Here is a 13,617-nt window from a genome sequence, read left to right as displayed (position 1 = left end):
ACACCAGTGGATACAGGAGCTAGGTCCGAACTCAAGGGTGCGGATGAGGGGAATTTGGATTAGGGCGAAAAAACTGTTGTGTCCCTAACATTTCAAAAGAGAGATTCGCCATCTCGACTGTGTTCAGAGAATCTTTTCAAATGGAACCGCGCTGTTTGACTCATTACAGTAAAACCAGCTTTGTAACTTTACTTTCACAATTCGACCTTCAAACACATTTCACGCAGTCTTTTTAGTGTGTTCTATTTATTCAAAAATTTGCTATCTATGTCTCGTCTTCCTGGGGATAACAGTGCATATTTTCGAACGATAGCAGTCTTATAAAGTACTTCAGTTTACAAAAAATATATATATATATATTTAAAAAACTTGTTTATATAAAATTAAATATAATAAAATGTAATACAATTTTATTTTATTTTTTTAATTTAATTTAATTAATTGTATTTAAATTTAATATAAAAAAATGTAATTAAATTAAATGGGGAAAAAAAACCCTGCGCAAGCACATCCTGCGCAGAAGCCCACTGCACACATTCTGCTCAGAAGGCCATTGCGCACAATGTGCGAAGAAGACATTACAGTTAATAGGTTATTGATTTCATGCCAATTTTAGGAGCTCAGTATAACGCTGGCATGAGGAGAGGCGACTCAAACCCGCAACCTTGTTGTTGGAGGACAACCGCTTTACCAACTATAGGCCACACCGCCTGCTGATTTGCAGAAGGAAATAAGCACATTAAGAAGATGGACAAATTATCGTGTGTGAGTCCATGTTCTTCTATGCTGCTTTGCCTTACTTAAAAGTTACATTAACAGTTGTATTATTAGAGAATAAACCAGTAGTTCACAACCTTATCCTCTGAAGCCTTTCAAGAATCACGGTCTGCTGCTGCTTTTGGTTTCCATGTGATGTCTTGAGGCTGCCCCCTGATGGCTGCTGGGTTCCTCTGCACTCCAGCTACCTCTTACATAAGTAACCGTCAAGTAGATAAACTACAGGTCTATTAGAAGAATGTAGATATTAGAAGAAGAGAATTTCCTTCTCAAACAGAGAAACTGTCTCTGATTACACCTTAATACTAATATAGCACTAAAAGCCAAAGCAAAGAATTAAATCATTTCAACATGCATCAGTAGACATTCAATTATCTGAAAAAGTTTAATAAAACTGGCACTTGTCAAAGTGTATGTGTGCAATGCCTAAAAAAACAGCTTCGGATCACTTGTCTGTGCATATGTACTAACTTTCTGGAGGCCAAGTATGAATTACGAAATGTGAAAATGTACATGTGTAACCATGTATTGTATATAGGTGCATCATTGTCATGGTAAGCCAGTTACAGTTTATAAGTAGGGTCGCATCGAAAAGTAATTTCACGTAAAAATTTAAAAAATATATAAAATCAAAGTATTCACACAATGTGCTTCTGCCCCATATCAGCAAACAGCTCCAGAAGGTTTTGAGGTACGACCAGATACTCTGAAGGGACATACAAATGGAGGTATAGTCCACAGGAAGCGGAGAAACAACACATCAAGGCATAGCATGAGAGATGGATGAAGTGGATGTGCTAATATTCCGATAAGACCGAGTATATTTCCTGTCAGATTCCCTCTTTAGCCATGTGCAATATTAAATTAGCGTGGACCACTACCCACAGAATTTGCGCTTCCGCCCCTCAGGTGGGTCCCTGACGTACACGCTGCGGTGACAGACTGCTGTTAGAGTCAAAGATGAATCAAAAAAAGACTAAATTAATTAAATCAAGTGCACAATTCAGAAAGCACCGCAAAGTAGAGGAGGAGAAGAAAGAACAATATAGAGGTAAGAATCAGCCCGATTGTGGACATCATTAATGTTTATTTTTGTCGACATGACATGATATGTTATCAGTACAGCTGATTTCAGACTCTTTTTATAGTTTCTATTATATATTTTTTATTGTTTTTTATAGCTAACAATTTGGTCTGCCTGTGTGTGCATCTGCATACAGTCCAAACTTTCTTTGGGATGCATGACGGATGTTGGAGGGCGCTGCATAAAGACTATTACACGGTCAGTCCTCCACAGCTCCGACTTTACTCCGATGACTCCGGCTCTGGGCTCTGCAGATACCGGTTGGTGAAGGAAGAGGGAGGTCACGTGACTCTCGCGGACTCGTTGGCTTGACAACCGCTGTGATCCTCGGCCGGTGCTAAAGGTGCGTCACTAAATGTTGTTCTGTGTTGTGTTACCCGCGGAGTTGGTTGATTTAACGTGGTCGGACACGAGGGAGAGGACACGCCGCAGTGTGCGCACAGAGGCGGCGACTCCATCTGACCGCGGAAAGGTGCCGTCGCTTTAGCACGGCCTACGTAGCTAGCCCAACGTCTGCTCACCCCCTGCTAGCCCTCAGCCGGATGAGTTGGATCGAAAAGGTTCGCGATGGTAGATTCGCTCATTAGAGAAGTGACGCTGATTGAGACCTGAACACAATGAGAACTCGAACATGCGACACACTGCGAAAGCTGCATTTCACATGTTGCAAACACAATGAGCCAACTTCTATTTCCCCTCAGGAGGATCTGGTGTTGTCAGTGGTGGCTGTTATTGATGTCGCCCGAATGCTAATCCATAGTTTAATATAATTTATTCCGTACCACTGAAACTCCAGTGTTAGCGCTCTGCGTGTAAATATGTTCCTCACGCGGCTTGTGGCACCGATTGTTTACTGTGAACGATTCCTGCGTCACAGTTCACCTTTTGTGGGGTCAAGCCAGCCGACACATACATTAGACTGCACTCATATACTGACACTTATGGTAAACGCATCCACCGAGCTTCAACTTATTGAGCAAAGTGTTTTATAGAACTTTGAAATATCCTGAAATGATCTATTCCACAGTGAAAATGTTGGACTTTACTTTGAAAAATCTCTTAATCTATAGAGTAAACATTTTTAATATTCAGTATGTAGGTAGTCAGAAAGGTCCTGAACACAGGCATATCAGTCTCTCTCTGGAATAATGGATAAAAGTGTTACTTTAAAATATCCAGGAATTCTCTAAATTGATACAGTCAAAGTGCTATTCATAAAAATGACACGTGAGACGATATATACCTTTTGTGACTATAATCCATCCATTTCCTTTTCAATTATGCATTTTGTATATACTCAATGTCAACATTTGTTTTTTGAAAAAACGATTTGGATGCGTTTACCATAAACTTCAGTATATTTGCGCAGTAGAATTTCTGTGTCGGCTGATTCGACCACAGTTATTTATTGGCAGCAGCTATTTTCTTTCTGATCCCACAGCGTCCTCGTTTTGAATCTTAGGCTTCTCTTTCTTTCTGGGTTTTGCGTTTGTATTCATGAATCTTTGCTGAATTCAATTTAGTTAAATGAAGTAAACTAATATATTTACCTTTCAGCAGGCACTTTGGAGACACAATGCCAGAAGTCAAGTCAATATTCAGAGAAGTTCTGCCTAAACAAGGTTTGTGCCGAAGCCATTAGGTCCTTTGGCAGCAGGGGTTTTCAAACAAAAGGCTGTTTGTGGAGACTGATACAACATGGGAACTGTTCAGGAATCTGCTAAAGCTTGCAAAATCAGTCAGTAGGTGCTCTGTGCTGTTTGCTCCCCCTCTGCAGCGCAGCATCATTGACTTTGTCGCAATATAAAGCTGGATAATAATGGATTTCTAGAGTAATGGCTTTTAATGTGAACAGGCTGTTCAGAGGCAGAGCAGCGGAGTTCTAAACTGTCCACATGTTTCATCCAGGGATACTGACCCCCAGTGCAACATACATGTTAAATCTGGCATGTGATGGGCCACAACTTAGAGCCTGCAAATATAAAATGCATACAGATTTTTATATAAAACTAGTTGCACATACTAATGAATATCAGTGCCCTAAACATGTCTGATTTGTTTTTCATCAAGATCCATCTGATAAATCAATAGAAATTGGGAAAAACATCTTATCTCGCACTGTTAAAATTTACCAAAATATGATGGGTTCCTTCCTGAACCGTACCACATCTTTCCACCAAGTTTCGTGTTAGTCTGTCCTGTAGTTTTTGTGTAATCCTGCTAACTAGCTGACCAAACAACTGAAAACATCCCCTCCTTGGCAGAAGTAAAAAATAGCAACACTGCACCTCAGTTTCCTCATTTATCTTCACATTTAAATCTAGATTAGTTGCAGTAATGTGAGAATTGAGATTGAGGTAAAGGGATTCTTCTTTCTTTACAACCACAGGGCAGCTTTCCATGGAAGACGTCCCTACCATGGTTCTCTGCAAGCCAAAGCTGCTCCCACTCAAATCCGTCACCCTGGAGAAACTGGAGAAGATGCAGATGGAGGCTCAAGAGGCCGTCAAACAGCAGGAGCTGTCGATGAAGGAGCAGCCATAGTAGACTTCTATTGAGGACTTGCCACAGCATGGAGCGGCCAGACTGGTAGAACATTCCTTTAGATGGAAGGCACAGTGTTTTCAAGCACTAGTAGATTAAGTATTTTTATGGACTGTGACATGCAACATGAAGAGGTTGATGTTTGGAGCTGAGCGGTGAAGTGGTGAGAGTAGTCCACGTAAGTCTCATCACTACACACCTCTTCTTAGTGTTCATGATTTAATACATGTAATCAATAATCATTACGTTTATTGCAGGCCAGTTGAATTCAATATGGTGGTCGCAGAGACATTTTGCATGAATGTAGGATAGAATGAATGTGTTAGAGGTTAGAGTTTAGTTCCAACATGTGGTCGGTTGCGTGTGTTGAAATTGTGACAGTCACAAAAGCAGGCTGGGATTATTTAATAGTGGTTTAATGAACAAACAAGAAGCAATACATTTCACAAACCAGTATTCCTGATATATAAAAATAAACAAACATTCTCAACACCATTTTGTGGGGTTACCCGACTGGTATTTGTTTTTTGTTAAGTCTTTAACCTTCAGAAATGATATCGTTGTGCGATATCAAAGGGTATAAAGACGAAAAAGAGACAAGCACAGCATAGAAAGAGCAGCTAGTTAGGGAGCCAGTATTTTACTGAACTCGCAACCTTTATTTCTGTTTTCAAACCCCTTTGTAAAGCTCTTGACACAAAGCAGTCATCTCTGTACAAACACTGAGTTCTAGAAAACAAAGCAGGAGTGGCAGTGAAATCAAGAAAATACTGTACAAAACAACATGGAACCATGGACACTGAGAGGTGTGGCACTTCAAAAGTTAGCTTATTTAAATGTCTATATTGAAAAACCTTGGAGAAAGTCATCTTCAGTCTTAATCGGAAAGTGCAGATTTTTTTAGCCTACCTCAGTTTCAAAAATGTAGATTCTTTTGACTGTTAGAAGGAGAAATATTGTACGCAACTATCTTGAAAAATACATCAGTAAAAAAGTAGCTTCTTCCTCTTGTGGCACACACAGTAAAAAGGCGCCTCAGTAGCTTTCAAGTTTGACGACTCCACCGTCCCCCTCGCTGACGAATCTCTTCCGGCCTCTGAACGAGAGACAAATCACACAATGGAGATCTTTCAGAGGTCAAATGAAGGTGCATGTCTGAGAAAGCCAGGGTACTTACCGACAGGGACAGAGATCTCTTAACTTTACATCAATGACTCCCATACTGAGGCTCATATCCACAAATTGCTCCAGTATGAAGTAGGCACGTGGGACATCAATGTTGATTTCAGCAATGTCCATGTAAATTCTTTCATAGCCCTGTGAACGAAAAGAAAAAATTAATAAGAAACAAACTCAAAGACAAACAAATAAACTGGTTCCTGGTGAAATAATACCATGCTGTGAAACATTTTGAACACCAGGTGGCAGCATACCCTTCTCATTTGGTCCACAGTGATGATGGAGGAAGCGGAGAGTGACTTCAGGAGCTGCAGAACCATTTTGGAAGTCTTCTCTCCTTTGGACTCCAGAACCAGCAATACAGCCTGAGGGAAGAGGCAGGAATATGTACAGCCTTGTACTAGCACTAAAAACTTTCTACAGTAGCCACAGCAACACAGACTACAGCCGTATCCTCTACAGATTTTCACACACACAATATTGCACAAGATGGTTTAATGAACTACAATATGGTGATGGATTGGCCTGAAAATCTTTAACAATATTTATAATTTTTCAGGTTGAAAAAAGGTACTTTTTCTTTACCATCGTGTACTCCTGTAGCGCATCACAGTATTTACCTCATACACAAACTCATGGTGGAAATGTGGAACCTCCAGATCTCTCAGGCACCTCTCAGCCTCTGTACGGTCCCCAGACAGAACGTACTCTTTCAGCAGCAGGTTCATCTGGAAGAGGACAGATTCAATGACCATTATCAACCTGTGGCGTTTCATTTTCTCATAGCTACAAAGGAGTTTGTCAACAAACATCTTTGGGGATTGTTGGGGGAGAAACAACAGATGGATTTTACTATTACCAACAGAGGATATGACTATTATCATTATTAGGAGGAGTCTAATCTACAAGAAACCAATCACCTCTTTGATGAGCTGTGTGACAGGTCTCTGGCCCCCACCTGACCCCCACTGGTTGTCGATGCGAAGCCCATCCATACTCATCTTCAGCAGCACGGCAGCCCGGTCCAGTGCCGCCCTGAGAGATACAAACAAAACAACAACAGGCATGATTTGGGGGGGTTTAGGTTGTCACACTGCAACACTAACTTTTATTCATTTTGTTTACATGCAAGTTCAGTTAAGATTCTCCTGCTGTTTCACACCTTCCTCACTGAAGTCTCAAAAAGTAGTTTTTTTAAATAGTAAAAACAATCATGTACTTGTTTCATCTCACTCAGACTTTTACTACATTTTGACTATGATTGACGTCTTTGTTGTGGATATTGTTCCTCATCACACATTCAACTCCTGATTGTTTTGAAACAGATTTGAACTTGACTGTATATATATATTTATAGTAAGCTTCCACATTACTGACTGAATCCCCTCTTATCATGAGCAGCGATTCTAATCTGTTGCACCCACACCCTGACATAAACTTGGAGCATGACACAGGAAGTTACAGGTTTCTAAAAAAAAGTTCATAATAGAAAATAAAAGACAGGAAACATGTCACATCACAAGCAGCAGAGCTTTGCTTCCAGTCACATACCTTGAGTATTCACAGTCAACTTTGCCCTTGTAACCTTCAATGTAGCCCTTGGACAATATTTGGTCGCTAACAGCACGAGCAATAAACCGTCCCACCAACTGGAAGAGACACACAAAAGAGGAAAAATGTAAAACAAACAAATTACACAGCACCGCATTGTGCTGCTGGATGGACACTCCATTCACCGGTGTTCTCATTAGACCTGTGGTCCTGTCCACTGACTTCAGAGGTGATATCTGGTAATTTGTGTATAGGTGAAAACCCTGATTTAACAAAACAATGATTCTTTTACTTTCATTAATTCAAGGAACATTAGCAGTGATGAGGAGACATTTAATCTAAACTAATTTAAAATTAAACATTACTTTAAAAATGTTTAATTTTAGGACAGAAAACTCTTTCAGTTTGAAAAAACCAGAGGCCATGAAACTACTGACCCTTAAGGCCTTGTCTGGGGCACGTGCATGAGTTTGTTTACAGTAGTTTGACAGAAAACTAAAGAGCTGGCTTTGCTCGTCTGGCCTCCACAAAGCCTGCGCTCATCACCGAACATTGCTCCTGCACAGACAACAAGCAGCTCCATCTAATCTGTGGCTCTGGCTAGACTGGCAGGCATATGAGGAGAAGAGAGCAGAGAGAGTATATGTGTGTGTGTGTGTGTGTGTGTGTGTGTGTGTGTGTGTGTGTTTATGTGTCTGGGAAATAGAGAGTGAAAGGGTGAAGCGAAGTGGGGGGGGGGGGGGGGGGGGGGGCAGAGTTATAATGCCCCTTTATCTGTGGAACAGAAATGACCAGTGAGACTGAATGAGACAGTGAAAGGAGGTGTGTGTGTGATGACCAATAGCCCTTTGAGCTTCCTTAGCTGAGCTTGCATTTTGTGAGAACAGGCAGACAATGGCCAGAGATCTCATGTCTGTGCAGACTGAAAAGGGAAGAGCTCAAACACACACACACAGTTGTTTCTCGATAGTTGTGAGGACACTCATCGGTATAATGCCTCCCCTAGCCCCTTACTCTAACCTTAACCATCAAAACTAAATGTCTAACCCAGCCCAGTTCTATCCCTAAAACCAAGTCTTAGCCCTCAAACAGCTCTTGGAATTTGTAAGGACCAGCCAAAATGTCCTCACAATTATGGTATAGAACCAAACTTGGGCCTCAGTTCTACACACACAACAAACTTCAGCTGAAGAGTCTTTGGTCCGGCAGATGAGTTTGTCTACACGTTCTAGATGGGAACAAAAGTTACAGTTTCTTTTCAATCTCCTGAATTTTCACTAGGCGGCTTAGTTATCGAGTTATCTGGAGTTCTGAAAGCATTTTGTGATTAAAAGGACTTTTATGATAACTTTAACACCCTTTTATTCATTAAGCTGGACACAGGTGCACACATACACTCTCTCATCTCCACTCACATGTGGGGCTCCAGGTGTGTCCAGGACCAAGTCGGGCAGCTCTCGGAGAAGTTTGTCGAAGGAGTTTTCCACGTCGCCGCGTGACAGGACTGGTCCACATAAGTCGGCCAACAGCCTGGAGGTGAGCTCCCGTTGGCTGGCTTTGGCTTCCAGGGCCAGCGTCACGGCCAATGAGGGCACCTCACTGCACATGGGCCCCAGGTTCAGTTCTGCAAGTAGCTCCTGGACATGGAGAGAAGCATCACATGTCACAGGTTCATGCAGGTGTACCATATTTTTATTATCGTTACTTTTTACAGCTGTTCATTGCGACACATAAGCACATCCACTGTCAGTCAGACAAGATGTCGGGACACTTACAGCCACTTCATTTGTGTCCCCATGTTCAAAGTACTCCTGCACTATGGGGGCGACAGTCTTCTCAAAGTCCCTCTCTTGCAGTGGAGGGACCACGGTCTCATACACACAGTTTTCCTGTCAAAACACAAATCACGATTAGTCTCCCATACGACAATAATATGACAGTCTTCTAATTTTATCCAATGCATACACAAATAATTGAAACTATGTACAATAGGATCAAATTAATTTACAGTACATGTTATCATCTGCACAACATAGAAGGTCCTTAACGTGTCACATAAGCTCCACTGGATTTTACACGTGATCATTCGACACTGGTGTTGTTACCTGAGCTTCGTCATAATTGGGGTCTTTCACATCCACCTGCTCCAGCTGATAAACTTCACCGGATCGGCCCCAGACACCTTTTCCTCCAGCCCCACCTGCGGCAGCGACAACGTTAGACGTGATATCTGACATTGTTACAAGCCCTTGTGTAAAAGCAATACTGGCCATCATATCTTGGATACCTGAAACATGAGTTGTCTTGTTTGAAAAAGCAAAACAGAAACATTAGTTTGTATGATCACAATTCCTGGTTGCTAGAGAAGGAGAGTGAATAATAAGACTTGTGCGGTCAGAGTGAAAGCATTCCGAATGAGAAGCGGGGGTGTTGATGTTGAGTGTTTCCCAGCATGATTTCATGTACTTAACAAAGATTGTACCGGTCTCATTTCATGTTTTTATTACTTATAACTCAGAGATTGAAAAAAAGCTATGAATTTATTTCAAAATATATTTGACCCAACCACCTCTGTGCTGCATCTCCATTGTGGAGAGATAAAAGACTCAAGATGATCATCGATGTGTTAATCAACTAGTGAAACGGATCATTTACAAATCACACTTGTTTAGTTTTGAAACGATGGGGTCTGACCATACATTTGGATCGTCCTGGCTGTTTGCGCCTCGTGTTGTGTGTGTCAGGTGAACTGTGGGCACACTAAATATTTTCTCAGTGTGATTATGGGAAATATGCGCCTAATAAACTCTTGAGTGAATCAACCGAACACAGTATAACTAATTATTTAGAAATAATCCACCAACAATTTTCAATCTTATTTCCTATTTTCAAATGGAATTTTTTTGAAGCTGTTTGCTAGAATCAGAAATACAGGGATACTGTCTTGCCACTGGGCAAGACAGTATCCCTGTATTTGGGGAGGTGACACCTCATTGGTGCATGTTATACAAACAAACATCTGCTGGCTCTGAGGCAAAGCCCCAACAGATTGCAGACAGTTTAAGAAGCCCAATTCCAAAAGCAGCTTGTGCAACATGCTCTAAACCCCCATTAGTCCCACACAGTATGTCACATTTATCGTGCCACTATATTTAGTGCAGCCCACAACGGTTGTGTAACCACCCGTCCTACTTCTGCAAATCTTCTGTAGTTGTCTTTCAAAAACTGCCATGCATGGAGGACAGCACGCAGCTAGTGTTGCACTGGGCACCACTGACGGTGCAGTTTTATTACGTAACCAGAACAAAAACAGACACAGGCACGGGGCCAGGAGAAAACACACTAGCTCCAGTTTTACAGCCCATGAGAAGAGCTAAGTGAACATACTGTACTGCAGCCTGCGAGGACATGTGTACTCTTCCACCACTGAAGCAAGATCTGCAGTGAGATGTTACATTCTGATCCACCTGTGCAGTTCTGGTGTGTATTCATGTTGTGTGCAACAGACAGTTGGGAGCAGGAGGATGGCAGATTACAGGATCCATATTAAGGCTTGATATTAAAAAGGATAGGGAATCACAGTAAGCCATTATGCAACACTTTCAGCTGAATGCCTGTTGCTATAAAAAGTGGCAACACGTACACTAACAAATGCATCACACAAGCTCATGTAACTTCAGCAGACAACAAATCCAATCCAAACACATAACTGGACCTCCAGGAACAAATACATTACCTTACATTAAGAACTGCCTATGTGTATCTGTAGGTACCTGTTTTTAACAACTCACATCGTATACTTAAATAAATATATATATACTTATAAATATACTTAGATAAAATATAACTTACACAGGCAACTTCTGTTCCACACTTTTATTTAACCTCTCATGGAAATTTCCACAAAAGCCTGGCCGAGCAAATGGCAAGAAAACAAAACCCCTGAGGCTCTATAAATGGGCAAGCTGCTCCAGATCACACAGACATTTGTTTACAAGGTAATGGGTTTATGGCTCAGAGAAGGAAAACCACCAGATGAAGACAACTGTGGGTCCAGAACGTTTCCCCTTTGAAGCCTCCCCCCCTCCCCCCCACGGCAATGACCAGCTAGAAAAACGTTACCCTTTGAGATGCCAGGGAAACTGAACCATCTGATGTATGTGGTGTCATATTGTTGCACGATCGTACCTTTCTTTGGCAGACCTCTGCCCTTTCCCAGTCTGGATTTCCTGTCCAGCAGCTTGCTCTTGGGGCTGGTGGGAGCCGCAGAGGATCCCCGGACCACGTCCCCATTGTCGCTGAGTGAGTCTCCTCGGCCAGAGTCCCTGGAGGAGTTCTTCCTCAGCCTCCGCTTGGCCTTCGCCTTGAGCCGGGCCTCCTGGATGCTGTTGCTTGACGACAACAGCCAGTTGCCGTTGATCTCACTGCTGCCGTTTTTGTTGGAGACCGCCGGCCTGCCGTTGTCTTCGTCACCAGATAAAAAGGAGTCACTCAGGTCGCCGGGCTCTGTTGGATTACAAGCACACACGTGAAAAAATGGCAGAAAGTTAATGTTTGCATGTGTTAAATTGAAAAAACAGGGAATGAGCAGCTCTTGGTGCAGTCATGCTTGTGTGTGGGGGGCCACGTTCAATTTCTGTCTGCTGTCACTGAGGCAGGATGATCAGCAGAACGAAATCAAGGCTGTGTGCACGATCACTAAACCCACAGGAAGTAATGAACCACATCCGCGTAAAAAAACAGTCCCGGTGCCTCACATCACGTTGAGCTGATGGAGCGTTTGAATCTCTGTCTCTGTCACACAAAAACTCACGCACACACACACACACACAATCTCTTACTCACCTACGGGGTTGGCGTTCAGCCAGGCCTCACAGTCAGCTGCCATGTTGGTGCAGAGGGAAATAAGAGTTTGCAGAAACACAAAGAGAGAGAACCCTGCGCGGTGGAAGAGGAGACGGGACAGCAATGAGCAGACATGCGTTAATAACAACAAGTCCAGACACGCTGCGACGCAACACGCTCCCCATCCCCCCCTCTCCTCCATTCATTCACAAGTCACACTGTTGACAAACAATGGCTGACGCTGCGTTAGCTCGAATGCTCAGTGTCAAGAGAAGGAAGGAGCTGCGTCACAAGGCCAAACTCCACGATTTAACCGTGACAACACGAGTAACGATCATGTGCATGAACAGAACCCGCACTTTACACGTAGTTTGTCTCCATCACACACTCGGTAACTACACAACGCGTCAATGAAAGGAGGATTATAACTACACACAAGCGTCAACAACTGTCAGAACTACGTCGATTAAATTTGTCAACTGCCTATCAACACGGTGAGAATATGGTCGTGTGTGGATGAAAAGAGTCGTAGTGAGTTTCACTGACCGTCTGTAGCGCCCGAGCTGCGACCACCGACCCACTCTGGTGTAGTTTGATCGACCCAGCAACTCGCACACGCAGCTCCGTGTTTTTCTTTTCTGATTGGCTGGAGGGGGCGTAGGTTTTTAAAACCACGAGCCAATGACAACCTCACACGGGATTTTCCTTCTGGTATTTTCTGTGTTGGCTGTGAGCGGCTGCCCCCTGTCGTTACTACTGCAGAACTGCACTCACTGTTATTGGAGATTACTTCAGCTATAACATGGCTGTTCACTGATAACAGTAACAACAACAACAACAACAACAACAACAACAATAATAACAGTAATAATAATCATAATAAAAATAATAATCAATATAGTTTAATAAAGAGATGGTAGTTTATGCCAGTATAGTTATGTTTAGTTTATTATTAGACTTAATGCTTAAATACTACTTTTAATATAACAACTGAAATAAACAACAACAATCATAATAATATTGATACAGGTTATAATATAGATAATTGTGTGGTCAATGTGCAAATTCAGTTCAGTAAGTATAGTTGAATAAAGAGATGGTAGTTTATAGCAGTATGTTTATCAACAATTATTATTATTATATTACAGCCAGAATTCAAATATCATTATTTTATGCTAGTAAATATTAACAATTATTAAGAATCATGTATCTTCATTAAACTGTGCAATACCTATCATGTTCCATCTCTGCAATTATATTCATACACAGAGTATTCAAGGTTTTTTTGTATTATATTTGGATTCTATATTACATTATTTGGGGCCCGAGCACTGACAGGCACTGACAGACAGTGAGGCCCTATTGAAATTATATTATTATTATTATTATTCAGGCAAATTAAAAGTGCGATAACATGCTCAAATTCTTATCAAAATTGGCAGAACATTAGAAATGATGAAAATTAACTTTTCATTTTTCTATTTAATTTAATTAAAAAACAAAAAATATTTACTTCCTGCGCAAAAGCCATGTTATTTTATTATTTTTTAAATTGTATTTAATTCCTTTTTTTCCCCATATTTTATATTTATTTTGGTTTTTAAATTGACATAGTTTAAGATATTGTGCACTGAATA

At 41.5% G+C, this 13,617-nt stretch overlaps 1 protein-coding gene across 1 annotated transcript; it reads right to left on the bottom strand.

Moving 5' to 3' along the window:
• Positions 1 to 4,805: 4,805 nt before the first annotated feature.
• Positions 4,806 to 12,637, bottom strand: pdcd4b (programmed cell death 4b). The gene is made up of 12 exons (XM_062387946.1): positions 12,527 to 12,637; positions 11,981 to 12,073; positions 11,324 to 11,641; positions 9,241 to 9,335; positions 8,911 to 9,024; positions 8,551 to 8,772; positions 7,136 to 7,233; positions 6,505 to 6,619; positions 6,205 to 6,312; positions 5,839 to 5,949; positions 5,583 to 5,722; positions 4,806 to 5,501 (listed from the first exon to the last, which is right to left on the bottom strand). The coding sequence occupies exons 2-12, from the start codon at positions 12,021 to 12,023 to the stop codon at positions 5,441 to 5,443; spliced, it is 1,425 nt and encodes a 474-aa protein (XP_062243930.1). The 5' UTR covers positions 12,024 to 12,073; positions 12,527 to 12,637; the 3' UTR covers positions 4,806 to 5,440.
• Positions 12,638 to 13,617: the final 980 nt, after the last annotated feature.

Source organism: Platichthys flesus, chromosome 5 (assembly GCF_949316205.1).
Source record: "Platichthys flesus chromosome 5, fPlaFle2.1, whole genome shotgun sequence".
NCBI lineage: Eukaryota > Metazoa > Chordata > Actinopteri > Pleuronectiformes > Pleuronectidae > Platichthys > Platichthys flesus.
Note: the sequence above shows the minus strand (reverse complement) of the source record. Positions and strands in the feature narration are given on the sequence as shown.

Bases quoted from the DNA above. Each gene is read 5' to 3' on its own strand.
- pdcd4b (XM_062387946.1), bottom strand. From the start codon at position 12,023: ATGGCAGCTGACTGTGAGGCCTGGCTGAACGCCAACCCCGTAG. The intron at 11,642-11,980 runs GTGAGTAAGAGA...GTAATCCAACAG, and splicing joins GCTGAACGCCAACCCCGTAG to AGCCCGGCGACCTGAGTGAC. The intron at 9,025-9,240 runs GTAACAACACCA...GTGTTTTGACAG, and splicing joins CCAATTATGACGAAGCTCAG to GAAAACTGTGTGTATGAGAC.